Genomic DNA, 15,544 nt, shown 5'->3' with positions numbered 1-15,544 from the left:
ACACTGGCAACCTATGAAATACAACCCCACCAACCCGCACTTACTCTCGGCAAACCTAATATATTTTCATGTTAGAACCTGCCTTCTAACAACAGAAAGGAAGAGGAAAAAATAAGGGGGGAAAAAAAAGGCATACAACTTATGCTTACTAGATCGCCTATCCAATAAAAGATGTTGAATGAGAAGTGGATGCTTTATATCTCTTAGCAAACCCATCTCCCAGCTGTACCAAATTCAGTATTTTGACTAGTTTCACAATGAAAGTTCCTTAACTGCAAAACATAACTTAAGGAAACACACATAGGTATAGCTAAATTTTAAGTATTAAGCTCTCCTCTGATGCTTATAAAAGTTTTAGTAGTAAGCTAAAATTCACATTCCCAAATCTGAGTCCTTGATTGTATCAAATTGATTTCCATTTGCAAAGCATCCCGGTCTACAACATAAAAATTACATCTTGAACTCAAATTCCTAGTTTCCTTCGAACTTTGGGTCAGCCATGACAAAATGGTATGCTATCACCAGTACAAAGATGAAGACGCCAAGAAAATTGGCAAAGAAACCCAGATCTTGATCATCAATCATCTGCAACATCACAACCAACAAATTGAACACATTTCAGTACCCTGGTTTGGGATATCACAAAACGGATTCACAACATAAATCAAATCCAAAATGTTAATCCTACTATCCCACGAAATTTTGATTCAACAGTGACATTGACATAGCAGTATACAATTAAAAACAAACATGAAGATGCAACAAAAATGGGTATTCAATTTAATGTCCATTTCACCTCGAGAAGATTGAAGGAAATTTATATATGAATTTTGGTCCCAACCCTCATTCTAGATCGACTAATTAAAATCATACTGATATTATAGATTTATATATAAACAGAAACAATAAGCCCCGATCTGAAAACTGATACGGAAGCATGTCAAGGAAAACGCGCAATCGGCATTGGCACGGTCAATTTGTGATGGTGGAAAAAACGAAAGCGGAAAATGGAGAAAGAATTCGTTCATGAGAATAAGGAAGGCATTGAGAGGGGTTGAGATTACCTTTGGACGCGGTGGCAGTGGCCTTCACTTTTCCTTCGGCCGAGTGTTGAAGTCGTGATTCCTAGGTCTCAATGCAGTGTTTCCCCCACACTTACTTAACACAAATAAGAACAACCGATGTCAATAGTGTTCAATTCGGTGACCATTTTACCCATCACAATTTTTCAAATTTACTCATATAATGATAATAGAAATTGAAATGCACGGGAATGGATGGTGGATAAATAAACTGAATTTCTAACTTGCAATCAATTTTAAACCTAAGTCGGTGAAAACGAACAAATCGATGAATTGTTGAATCGGGAATTGATGAGATTGGAGAGCGAGAAACATGCAAAGAAAAAATTCGATAGAGAGCATATATGAAAAGTGAAAAGGGAATCGAAGTGAATGAAATGTAAGAGAAAGTAGGAAGAGAGGGGTTACCTCGGAGCCGATTGGTGTTGTCTCTCTAAACCTAATAACCCTTTCAAAGTGAATAGCGTTCTTCCCTACAATTTAATGAATTTATTATTTATACCAGACCCCTCTCTCATTTATCCCTACATATTTTTTTATTCCTTTTATTAAAAACTTGCATTGGGCTGGGCTTTAGATTCATTGCAATCTTTTTTATTTTACTTACACTTCTTTATTTATTAGATACAAATTTCCTTTATAATATACTAGCAAGAAAAAGATATTTTGTGCTTGTATTATATTAAAAAAGAAAAAGAAATAAATGAAAAATTACTTATAAAAAATATAATTATTAAAAAATAAAATAAAGAAAAAAATAGTTCATGTAAAAATAAAAACAAAAAATAGTTATTGAAAGTGGTATTCCATTTATATATTAGTATTAGTATAGATTCATTAGTTTCAAGTTCTTAAATTTGATTAAAAAATATTTTTTTTCTAATTTTTTAAAATAAGAGTACAATGGTCTAAAAAAGTGGAGAGTATCCCCTTTATATATTAATATAGATTAATATATATATATATATATATATAATAGATGAATGAGACATTTCATGCCTCTTAATTATTTTTTAAAATAATAAATAATAAAATGATTGGTTATTAAAAGAATGTGAGAAGAAAAAAAAATAAAAAATAGAATGAATAATTACTGATGTTTCACGGTTAAGTGAAAAAGTAATTTAAGAAAAAAAATCTTTTAAAAATGGAAACTACATTATACAATTATATATATAAGTTTTTTTTAATTTATTTTTCTAAAATAATCTTCAACCGCGTTATTTTTTTCATTTTATTTTTCAAAAATTATTTTTGGAAATAAACATTAATTATTTAAAGAAAATTTTGAAATTATATAATTATTTATGAAAGTCATTTTTAGAATAATTTTTTCTTTTGAAAAATTAAATATATGGTCTTTTCATATATGTATATTTATTCTTTTTGTACTTGTTCGAAATATAAGTTTATTCTTTTTAAAAAAATTGAAAACCAATTTAGAAATAAAATGAATATAATAGGTAAAAAGAAATACGAAATTAAGGAGGGGGGAAATAAATCTTAAAAACATTTAAGAAAAACATCTAAAACTTTATAGTTGAAAATCGGTTGTTAAAAAAACTCATACTTAGCATATCAATCATACAAAGCATATCAATGTTCATCATCATTTCAATTATACAAATGTAGCATATTAATGTTTATTAACATCACTCGATATACAACATATTCATCATCATTTAAGCACGAGACAACTCCAACAACAAGTATTCACCACCAAATAAATCCATCAAATAAATAACCAACTCAATTAGAAAAAAAATTTATTAAGTCTCCACATTGAGCGTGGAATCTCACGCTTAGCCTAAGGCTTCCAAAGAGTTATATAAGAAAATTTTCAAATTCCTATGTTAAGCATAGAATCTCATGCCCAACATCAGCTTCCCAAAGGCCCACCCAATTCTCACATTAAGCGTAAGATTCATACTCAACCTTAGTCATGTTAAGTGTGAAATCTCACACTAAGCCTCGACATTTTAGAGATACTCCCCATTTCTCATGTTGGGTGTGAAAATTCACGCTTAATCTCATAACTCAATAGCCATCATCCCCAGTAGCTATGAATACCACCCAACCTCTAAATTCTCTATAATTATGCAAAAATCCATGCATGCAATCCCAAAATCTCTCAATTTTAACAACACAACTCAAAAATCAAATGATAATACACGTGCTTCAACAACACCTCGAGAAAATAATCAATTTCTCAAATTTTCATCAAGAATGCCAAAACCCCAAATCTCCTTGCCACCAAATTCGTTTTGAACAACATAGTCATACAGCTTAAAGGAATTCAAGCAATATGCACAAATAGATGCATCAAGAGTTGAGTTTTAACTTTCTTTACCTCGGATTGCTCCAAAACAAGATAAGGAAGAGGGAACGACAAAGAATAAAGCTCTTTGAGAGCCCCTCGTATGACAACCTTGACTATGGATTCTTAGTCACCAAATTTGAATATTCAATCCAACACCACTTCTTGATTAAGGGAGTGATTTAGAATGCTTTCACGAGTCAGAAGAATAACGAAATATCTTTGACTCCAAAAGCCTATCTCTCTGACTTTAACTTTCAAGAACCCCTCAACCCCTCAACCCCTCAAACTTTAAAATAACAATTATAACAAACAATAATTAAATAATTGTATATATAACACATAATTAATTAAAATACCTAAAACATACATTGTTACATTATTAATTATCTTAATTAATACTTTTTTATTTTTATATTCATGTCAATACTAAAAAATAGATATTAAGAAAATATTAATAATTAAAAAATTACAAAGATTAAAGAAAAGCCATATATTGTAGAAATTGAATACATATTTAAGTCTTATATTTATATTTATTTATTCAAATAGTTAATAATAAATATTCTAAGTAAATGTATTTTTTTATAAGTTATGAGATAATTTTACAAATATATAGAAGCAAAAAAATACAAGCATGAGTAATATTAAAAAATTACAAATAAAAATATATAAGCACGTATAAATTTGATCTCTGTCGGATTGGATTGATTTTTAAAATCAAATTATATTTCTGCTTTAATATACTAAAATAATTGTTTTTATTTATTTATTTTTGTTTGGTTTGGTTTTTGGTTTGTTAAATCATTTTTCAAAATATAGGATTAGTTTTTTTTTTCTTCATTCGTTTGAATTCATTTATAAACACTCTTATTCGATATGTTGTTACTAAATCTTAAGTTACTGGAAGTTGATTTAATGCTTCTAAGATTGATTCTCATTATTATTAAAACGATATTTTATTAGCAGAAGTTATTTACAAAAATTGTAAATTAATTTATATTTATTTGTTTTAAGATATTGGATATATTATGTTTATTGAAAGAAAAAAAAACTTAAGTTACTAAGACAGTCTTTGATAAAACTAGTTTAAGTTAGTTGAAAACTTATAAACTAGTTAAAAGTTTATGTTATAAGTTAGAAGTTGATATAATGCTAGCTAATAAGTTAGCTGATTAAATTAAAAATGTTTAGCACGATAGTTTATAAATTAATTGATTAATGTAAAATGACATATATTTATTTCTTTTATGATGAGAGTGAGAGAATAACATGTAATTAAGATACTTTCTAATTTAACAGGCTAAAAAAAGATTTTAAACAAATTAATGAGGATAAACAAATGAGAAAAAAGAAGAAAAAGAATTATAAGCTACTATCGCAATCTACAATGACTACATTTTTATCATTGAAAAGTGTCTAAAATGAATGGTGTTCTCATTGAATTTTTCAATGTAATGTCAATTATTATTTTTCTTATTTGTCCCTTCATAATTTATTCAAGTATCTCAATCAAATATAATGTATTACGTAGTAATTGAGAGATTAAATTATTTTAGTAAAATTGTATTAAAAAGTAATATATTTATTGTTATTTTTAATCTATGCATAAAATTTTTGAAGCACAACTATTATTGGGACGGAGAAGTATAATCTACTTCAATTAATTTATTAAAATAAATGATAAATTTATAAAATAAAATCGTGCACCCAACAAACTAATTAATTAAAATAACTTACGAATTCTTCAAACATCTTTTCAAATACATTCATTAATAATAAAATATATAGAAAGATTGATATAGATATGTTAAAGTAAAAATAAAATATATAGAAAGATCGATATAGATATGTTGAAGTTAAAAATGTCAAATGATAAACATATAACATATCAATGAATAATAATGCCGTCCATCACTCTATTAAACATTTTTTTTTAATGTTGAATTATTTCTCAATTGAATATCACCACACGCGACTTTAATTAAAAAAATAAACATTTTTTATATTGTTTATAACTATTTTTCCACGAATATTTTTTATATATAATTATGTAATTAATGTAAAATATTCACATATTTTATTGATGACTAAATTATGTTAAAAAATTTGACTGAATGCTACCTTTCTAAGGGTTGACTCACAAAGGTTTAAAACAAAATTTGAAACAAGCATGAAACAAAAGAACTGTATGTTGGACTTTTTTTTATTGATATATGTGACATTTTTTGCTTTACTTTCGAATCAATCCTGACCTTTACACTGTGTTAGATAAAGAGAAAAGAAATAAAAGAAAAATAAATAAATAAAAATTATTTGATAAAAGAGAAATAGAAGGAAAATAGAATGAAAGTTTAATTTTTTTTATAAATAATTTTATTTAAAAGTAATAAATAAAAAATATTATTTTATTTACTTATTACTTTTAATATTTTATTATCAATATGGTTCCGATATTGAAAAGGAAAACTTTTACACACTTTTCCTCAATTTAGATTAGAAGTTTATATTAAGTAATGGGTCTCAAATTATAATTCTTACACTTTCCTTTTGTTTCCTCTTTTCAAATCCACTTTATTTTTCAACTTCTCATTACTTTCTGGCACTTTATTAATATAGGTCTGTTTGTTTAATTTTTTTCTTTCTTATAATAGTGTTTTTTTAAATAAAATAAACATTTTTTTTTCATTTTTTATGTGTTTAATTTTTTAAAAACTGAACATTTTTTACTTTTCTTAATAAAAAATTTCTATCAATTTCTTAAATAATTATTGTTTAAAATATTTATTTAAAAATATTTTTTTTTTAAGTTTGAATAAATATACGTATAATTTTTATTTTTATTTTTACTTATAAGATTTGAACTTAAAACTTAAAAAAAATATATTATTCTTGTTTGAGAATTTTCTGATCCGCATTTCTTTTAGCAGCCTTTTTTTCCCTTTCTTTTTGGTTCATGTTACTTGAAAAACGAAATGCAGTTTTAATTTTTGTTTTATTTTCCTTCTTTTATGGTTATGTTATTACTTGGAAAACCGTCCACCAATCATTCGTCTCACAGCTGTATTAGTTATGATTATATATTGTCTTTTTTTCTTTTATCATGATCATATTGTCCGGTTTTAAAGTCAGAGAATGTCTCTTCAAAATACAAAAGGTAGTTTATAGTTCCCAAATATATTTTTGGTATTATTATTATTATTATTATTATTATTATTATTATTATTATTATTATTATTATTATTATTATTATTATTATTATTATTATTATAATATCGTTCTTAATAATTCTTTGTAGATAATAAGTGAAAAAAACGTGTTTTTCTTTATATCGCTCCTATATTGTGATTATGATAATAATGATTAAATGAAAGTCACATTATTTTTTTAAATAATGAAAATATGTCAACTTAACTTAGATTTTAAATATATAAATTAAATTTATTCTATAAAAATAAAATATAAGTTCTATCTATTATTTATTATAAATTTTTTATACACATTATTTTTTATTTCCTATTTCTTTATTTTGTATGAACAGGAAATGTAAAAAGATTAAGTGAAAATATCAAAATGTTAATAATTTAGTTTTTTTTGTTAAAAATATATTTATTTAATTATATCATTAATAATGTAATATGTGTATTTTTTTTATAGTATATAAAGAAATAGACTAGCCTATTAGGTGTAACAATATGTTTTTATAAGTTTAGGATTTAGAGTTTAGCCTAACTTTTTTAAATAAATTATTTTTTAAAGTTAAAATATAATTTTTTTATTAAATAAGTCAGGTCAAGTTAAGTCACAGTTCCATGTTTAAAATTTGACCTATTCACATCTTTATTTAGAACCAATTTTCTTTCCTTTTCATGTTCATCGATAATTTGGATTACAACCTCTCCTTACAAGGGCAAGTATCAACCATTGGACTGCATTGATTCACACACACACACACACATATATATATATATATATAAAGAGATAACTGTTTACTTCAAGAGTAAGTGTATTTAGACTTATTTTGTTTAATGACTCATGTTCTATATCAAATCTCAATGATTCTTAAATTTAAAATTCTTAATGCACAGATCAAATCTGCAATTTTTTAAAAATTTTAAAAATTATTTGATATTTTATTTTATTTATTCAAATTAACGGATAATTATAAAAACGTATCATCCATCAATTTTGTCAATCTAATCAATTGAATTATAAATACATGTCATCTTATATGTTTATGTAAAATTTAACAATAATTATAAGATAATCAAATTGTTTATGTTTTGTATATTTTAAAATGCATATATTACGTCAATTTGGATCTACATGGATGAGATATCAAATTATCTTCAATTAATATAGAATTACATATATAATTTGATAGTAAAGAACTTTTAATCTAATGATAAAATTTTATAAATTACTTTTAATATAAAATTATTAAACAGTATAATAGTTGATAAAAATTATACTGATGATATTTGATCTCTTATATATATACTATATGTGTCGAGGTACTTCGTGTTTCTAATAATTATACATAGAATATTAGAAGGTTGCATGTAGTTATTTAAAAAAGATATAAGTTTTTTTTGTTTACATCTAATGGATATAGTGGTTCATTAAAAGATAAAGACTAAAAACGGTTACATACCTATATAACTCCTTTATAATATATATATATATATATATATATATATATAAATAATTTTTTAAATAAAAAACTCTTAAAAATACTTATAAATGTATTCAAATAAGTTTATAATAGAGTAATAAAATAAAATAAAAATAATAATATTCTCTCTATTCTCTATTATAAAAAATACATATTTTTATTTTTAAATACAAATAAATTTTGACTATTTTTTATCTCATTTAACGATATTTTTTTATAAAATATTTATCTTTTAATAATACATGACATTCTAGTTGCACTAATTATTTTATATTTATATCAAATATTTTTTTTTAAAATATTATTAAATTATTTTTTTAATACATATAATTAATTTTTTAACATATATAAAATTAATTTTTTATATTGTTATTTGTTTTGCTTATAACAATACAAATAGAGTATTTAGACACCCAGCATTTAATTCACAAAAAAAGAGACATCCAACATTTACAAACTCCCAAGTCACATGATTTATTTTTCTCTATCTTCTAATTATATTATATCGAGGTGTAAAAAAATATATATATTATATCACTAATCAAGTCAATTATTTGTATTTTTTTTTTCATCCTAACCCATTCAAAGTTTCAACACTTCTGTTAGAGATCTGCAGTGTTTTAGAATGTTTTTCTTATAAAAAAATATGATAAAATATCTTATCCTGTTTACAATAAATCACTCATTATAACAATAAGAGACTAATCATGTTCTATCTTATCATCGACACCGGCTTTTATAGTATTTATTTCTTCCACATTCAAACGTTTATACACGACTATTGAAATACTTTGAAATAGACTGTGGAATCATTATCAAAAACAGAATCTCTTCCTCAAAATTAATCAATGGTTGTTGTTATCCTTTTCACGCAATTGATTCATCCGATTTCAAAATCAACACTGTGCGATGTATCTGCTAGTTAAAAAAAATAATTTCACGATGTCAAGTTTATCATTTTAAAAAAATGTTAAGAAATTTAAATCATATCAGTAGTTGATTTTCAAATTTTCAATAACCGCCAGTAGGAATATACTTGTAAAAAAAGAGAGCACCTGGATCCTCCAGCCAAGCTCTCTCCAACACCTGCGCTTGCTTTACTTCTTGTCTTATTTCTCTATTATTTTTTATTTTATTTTATAGAACTAAGTCTTTGAACGAGTTTTAATTTTAGTTTAAAATTATTTTTATAATATTTATTATTATTATTTAATTATTATTAAATATTTGATCATTCATAATTATTAGTGATATTATATTAGTATATGACATTTTTAAAACATTTTTTAAGTTATTAAAATAAATATTATTTATAAGTCTTTAAGTTTTCGTAAAGGCAAATTATGAAGAGTTGATAATAAAAAAAGTTAAAATATATTTTTAATTTTCGCAATTTTACTACTTATGTTTTTAATGTTTATAATTTAAATTTTTTTAATAATATTTTTTCTTTTATTTTGATTGATTTAATGTTGTATGTTAGATATGATGTTTATTTTATTATAATTATTGTAAAATAGATTTTTGGAGTTAATTAAGGTGTTTTAAATTAGTATAGAGAGGGAGAGTTGGGATGAAAGTGTATAAATAGAAATGAGGAAGGAAGAAGTGGTGTGATAAGGAAAGGAAGGATGGTGTTGAACATAACATCCATAAAGACATCCTCGAATGGAGTGTGGGAAGGTGACAATCCTTTGGACTATGCCTTCCCACTGTTAACAGTCCAAATCATATTGGTTGTCGCCCTCAGCCGCTCCCTCGCTTTCCTCCTCAAACCTCTCCGACAACCCAAAGTCATCGCTGAGATTCTCGTATGTAATAATAGTAATATCCATCCATCCCTCTTTTTCTTTTTTGACTCATTAATGAATTAGAAATTGAACAGGGTGGAGTGTTGCTGGGCCCATCGGCACTGGGAAGAAACAAAAAGTATCTGCACCGTATATTCCCTTCATGGAGCACGCCAACGCTCGAATCAGTCGCCACCATAGGGCTTCTCTTTTTCCTCTTCCTCGTCGGTCTCGAGCTCGACCTCCGCGCCATTCGCCGCTCCGGCTCAAGAGCCTTCACCATCGCCGCCGTCGGAATCTCCCTCCCATTCGTCTGCGGCATCGGCGTCGCCCTCCTCCTCCGCAAAACCCTCCCCGGCGCCGACCAAGCCGCCTTCGCGCAGTTCCTAGTCTTCATGGGAGTCGCGCTTTCCATCACCGCCTTCCCTGTGCTCGCCCGCATCTTAGCGGAGCTCAAGCTCCTCACCACGCGCGTCGGGGAGACCGCCATGGCCGCCGCCGCCTTCAACGACGTCGCCGCGTGGATCCTCCTCGCCCTCGCCGTCGCCCTCGCCGGCGGAAGCGGAAGCGGAAGCGGAAGCAACAGCAGCAGCAAGAGCCCTCTGGTGTCGCTCTGGGTTCTTCTCTCCGGCGTTGGGTTTGTGGTGTTCATGATGGTCGTCGTTCGACCATTGATGAAGGTGGTTGCGCGGAGAGGCGAAAACGAAAACGAAAACGAGGCCGTTGGCGAGGTTTACGTGTGTTTGACTCTGGCGGGGGTTTTGGTGTCGGGATTCGTGACGGATTTCATTGGGATCCACGCCATATTCGGGGCGTTTGTGTTTGGGTTAACTGTTCCGAAGGAGGGGAACATGGCGAAGAGGTTGGTGGAGAGGATCGAGGATTTTGTCTTGGGTTTGTTGTTACCTCTCTACTTTGCTTCTAGCGGGTTGAAAACGGACGTAACTAGCATACGTGGCGCTTCCGCATGGGGGCTTCTGGTTCTCGTGATATTCACGGCCTGTGCTGGGAAAATTCTAGGCACCTTCGTTGTGGCCATGTTCTGCATGATACCCGTTAGGGAATCGCTCACACTTGGCGTCCTCATGAACACCAAAGGCCTTGTAGAGCTTATCGTCCTCAACATTGGAAAAGAAAAAAAGGTACGTACCTCACTTTTACTACTAGTTTAAAACCTATATTTCTTTACCCCTTTATGTCCAATTCTACCTTGCTTATGGAAGCCGTGTAAGATGGGAAAGTTTGATCAACCCACTGACTAGTCCAATTGCATGTCTTTTCCATCCATACGATTTCTTCATTTCTAAGGGCCAACTTTAAAAAAACATGGGAACGTTGAAATGTCGTCTCCTGTACTATTATAGTAATCAACACTCTTTACTTACAAACACCTCTTTAATATTTATCATTTTTCTCTATCTCTTTCAATCAAATTAGTTTTTATGGAATTATGTCATTCATTATACTAATATTTCTAGGTATGGAATAGGTTTTTTTGTTTATCATGCCTAGTTCTTTCTTGTCCACGTACGATTTCATCCAACTAACACCTATTTTTGATAAAACAAATACAAAGCATTGCGCCGCCTAACTTTCCAAAAATAGACGTGTTGGGTTGATAAAAAAAAATAAAAAACAGACGTGTTGGTGTGTTAAGTACAAAACATATATAACCCAAAGCGTGTGGTTCAGCGGTAGGGGTTGATCCACGCTTAAGCAAGGTCAGGGGTTCGAATCCTACCTTGTGTATGCAGCCGCGTTAAATCTTGGGGCCAGCTATCCCACCCTTTGAGCATATATAACATATATATAACATCCTTTCAGCATAGTTTTAAAATTCAGATCGGTCATTGAACCGGTTAAGGTACTAGATTAGTGGGTCAAAGGTTGAACTGATGAGTCACTAGTTAAACCGCATGACTCGATTTTTATTTATTTTTATTAAAAAAATATTCATATTAAATATATTTTATACTTATAAATTTTAATAAATTCATATCTTATTTTAAATTTCAATTTTTTTATCTTATTTAAAATTATTTTTATTTTGTAAAAAAATACATAAAAAAATTACATGTTAAACTGTATACTAATACAAATTTAAAATATAAATAATATGTACATATATAATATACTTGCAATTGATATCACAAAATAATATACATAAACTATTAAAATAATATAAATAATATGTACAAAAACACTATATTTGAATGTATAATTTATATTTAAAATAAATATACATAAACTATTAAACATATAAATTATATTTTAGATTTATGATAAATAATTTGTATTGTAAAATATATTATTTATTTATTGATAATTTATCCTAAAATATTAATATTTAATTAGTAAATAATTATAATAAATAAAAAATAAATTAGATAAGAAGTTATAAAAATTTCTACAAATTTTTGTGTTGAAAAAATTTCTTAAAATACTCTCACTTAAAATAGAAATTCATGTTAATATATAAGATTTGATTCATAGGGTTGAAGTAATAATTAAATTTAATTCTAAAATTGATTTTTTTATATTAATTATGCATAATACATAAGTTTATTTACTTATATATAAGTTTAGAAATAATACCTATATAAATATAAAAATAGATACGAAAGGGAGCAAGTAGCGAGGAGCCATCGATACCCGCTCTACCCGTTAAAACCTCTAGTGATAAGTTAGGATCTAACTTTGTCAGGCCAGATTGATTAGTGTTTTTGTTATTTACTCCTCCTGCCCACGTGCGTGCGTGTTTACTTTGATATCCTATATCGAGAATGATTCTCATTTTTAACACCCACTTTATATTTTTTATTTATTTCTCTCTTTCATTCTTATATTACGTATTATATTTAATATTTTGTTTCTTATTTTTTCCATCTTAAAATATAAACAGCCTTATTTATATGAGAAAATATTTTTCTTCGTAACTAGAATAATGATGTAAAAGCAGAATCCAGACCTAGGATGAATTCTTTCCCTCCACTTAATTAACGAAACTGTTTTCCCTCCTAAGATGAAGACACAGATGCGTACGTAAGCATAGAAAAAGAGTTAATTGTGTTGGATTTATGGTACTAGATGATGAGTTTTTGTTGACAAAGCTTCTGAGGTATTAATTATTTCACACGTACGTTACAGTTGTTGTTATAATAATATTGGGAATTTGGCATGCATGGTGTACATGTTGATTGAATTACAGGTTTTGAACGATGAAATATTTGCAATCCTAGTCCTGATGGCTCTATTCACCACCTTCATGACAACTCCAATAGTGATGGCCGTGTACAAACCAGCTGGTGGCACCCCAGTGAAGAGCCAGCGAAAGCTAGGAGCCAACAAAATGGGCAATGAGTTCCGAGTGTTGGCCTGCATCCACGGCCCAAACAACATCCCTTCTATCATAAGTTTAATCGAATCAACTCGCGGCACGAGCAAGTCCTTGATAAAGTTGTTCCTGATGCACCTCGTTGAGCTCTCAGAGCGCTCATCCTCCATCATGATGGTCCAACGCGCTCGTAAGAACGGTTTCCCTTTCTTCAACCGCCGCAACCGCCACCTCGACCTCGCTGGAGCCTTTCCAAAGGGCCAAGTCAAAGTCCGGTCAACCACCGCTATCTCCTCTCTCTCCACCATGCACGAGGACATTTGCCACGTGGCAGAGGAAAAGAGGGTCACCATCATCATCTTGCCCTTTCACAAACACTGGCGCTTAGAAGCGGATGAGGATTGCGAGAACGATAACCGCCGTCGCGTATTGGAGAACGTGGGCCACGAATGGAGAGTGGTCAACCAAAAGGTGCTTAAAAAGGCTCCTTGCTCGGTCGCAGTGTTAGTGGACCGTGGCAATTTAACTCAGACTGCAAGCCCAATTGCCGCACTGGCCCAACGAGTGTGCATCATCTTCTTTGGTGGGCCCGATGATCGCGAGGCTCTAGAATTAGGGGAGATGATGCTTCAACACCCAACAGTTGAAGTACGTGTTGTAAGGTTCGTTCAAAAGGATGGGCTGAATGGAAACGAATCAAATGACATTGTGTTAAGCTTCTCAAATGACAATAACAGTGACAAAAGTTACAGCTTCTCCACTGCTAACATGAACCGTCAGACAGAACAGGTAAATCACAAAACTTTGGTACAATATTGCAAGTATTAGAATTCAAGTTTCAACTCCACAACATTTATATTTAATGTAGACTATAGTTGTAATAATGCATTAGGATTCAGGTCATGGTAATGTACTTATAACGTTATAATTGTGTAATTACAGGAGTTGGATGAGGCGGCCATAGCAAAGTTTAGAAGCAAATTGAATGAGAAGGTGGAATATATTGAGAAGGTTAGTGAGAACATTGTGGAACAAGTAGTAGCAATAGGGAAAAGTGGGGATTATGATGTTATAGTAGTTGGGAAGGGTCGATTTCTGTCGAATATGGTGGCTGGATTGGCGAAAAGGCAAGCAGAGCACGCAGAGTTAGGACCTATTGGGGATGTTCTAACGTCGTCGGAACACGATGAGGTGACTTCATCAATATTGATTATTCAGCAACATGATGTAACAATAGTAGATGATGCTCCCATACACGAGGTGCATAATGAGGACGACAAGGTCAACGATAATGATTCATCCCATAGGGTAGCAATTTCAATAACAAACAACAAAATAGTGTAATGTTTTTTTTCCACTATATGTTTGATACCAACGGTTTGTTTCATAAAGAAGAACAAATTAGAGAGAATCAGAGGAGAAAATAAATAAATAGAGTCATAAAAAATAAGAAAATATATCACAAAAAAAAAAATAATAACTATTGTTGCTCATTGTCTTTGAAATCTAATGGATCATTGTATGAAAGGATAAGTTGAAATAATGTGCATGAAGTTCTTTGTTTGTACTATGTTTATATGTTGTTATTCTTATAATTATTTACGGTGTAAAAAGAGTTTTTTATAACATATTTTATATTTGGTCTAATTTACATGTTATAGAAATTTAGTGATGTATTGATAAAGTCGTAAATATGAAAAAGTTTTCTATGACATATGTAACTTTACATGACATAGAATATGTTTCTTTTTTTTTTTCAAATGTAATTGCACCCGTCATAGAATGTGTTGGTGAGACCAACTTTTAAGTTGATCACAACTTTTTTATGACGGGTAAAATCACACTCATTGTAAAATGTGTTGATTTTAATGATGGATGCAATTACATGCGACACCAAAAGTGCTTTCTATGTCTGGTAGAGTCACACTCGACATAGAAAGCCTCTTAATTGTCCTAAGAATTCCCAAATTGCGTATTGTTCATCAATAGGAATTACGATCAAGAGCGAAACAACTTCTCCTTCTCCCCTACTTCATTCTCTCCGATGACCAAGAGTGATACAACTTCTCCTTTTCCAGAGACTTTCGATGACACTTCAAGGTGATGTCACGTTAATTTTGACAAGCTCTAGGTTTGTTAATTTTTTCATATCTTTCTTTGTTTTAGCCTTGTAATGTCATATGACTTTTTGGTCATTAATTGAGTTCTTCTTATTGAGATTGATTATTATTTGTATTATATTAATGTACATTACGTGTCTAGTGAAATGCATGTGCCAAATTTGGGGCTTTATGGTTGTTTATATGCTACTAGTTGGGGTTATTTATCAAGGCTGACTGGGTGTTG

At 29.4% G+C, this 15,544-nt stretch overlaps 2 protein-coding genes across 3 annotated transcripts; one reads left to right on the top strand and one right to left on the bottom strand.

The window, feature by feature from the left end:
* Positions 1–174: 174 nt before the first annotated feature.
* Positions 175–1,607, bottom strand: LOC109797973 (dolichyl-diphosphooligosaccharide-protein glycosyltransferase subunit). Of its 2 annotated transcripts, none has more exons than XM_020358155.3 (3): positions 1,491–1,607; positions 1,065–1,158; positions 175–585 (listed from the first exon to the last, which is right to left on the bottom strand). In XM_020358155.3, the coding sequence occupies exon 3, from the start codon at positions 583–585 to the stop codon at positions 472–474; it is 114 nt and encodes a 37-aa protein (XP_020213744.1). In that variant the 5' UTR covers positions 1,065–1,158; positions 1,491–1,607; the 3' UTR covers positions 175–471. The 2 variants fall into 2 exon arrangements, with proteins under 2 accessions (XP_020213744.1, XP_082915395.1); XM_083059269.1 differs by having other exon boundaries at positions 1,065–1,154.
* An 8,034-nt stretch (positions 1,608–9,641) lies between these two features.
* Positions 9,642–14,768, top strand: LOC109798094 (cation/H(+) antiporter 20). The gene is made up of 4 exons (XM_020358304.3): positions 9,642–9,885; positions 9,960–11,006; positions 13,073–13,987; positions 14,141–14,768. The coding sequence occupies exons 1-4, from the start codon at positions 9,706–9,708 to the stop codon at positions 14,540–14,542; spliced, it is 2,544 nt and encodes an 847-aa protein (XP_020213893.2). The 5' UTR covers positions 9,642–9,705; the 3' UTR covers positions 14,543–14,768.
* Positions 14,769–15,544: the final 776 nt, after the last annotated feature.

The sequence above is a fragment of the Cajanus cajan genome, chromosome 6, assembly GCF_000230855.2.
Source record: "Cajanus cajan strain Asha chromosome 6, NIPB_CcT2T_4, whole genome shotgun sequence".
NCBI lineage: Eukaryota > Viridiplantae > Streptophyta > Magnoliopsida > Fabales > Fabaceae > Cajanus > Cajanus cajan.
This window is presented reverse-complemented; position numbering and strand designations above follow the sequence as displayed.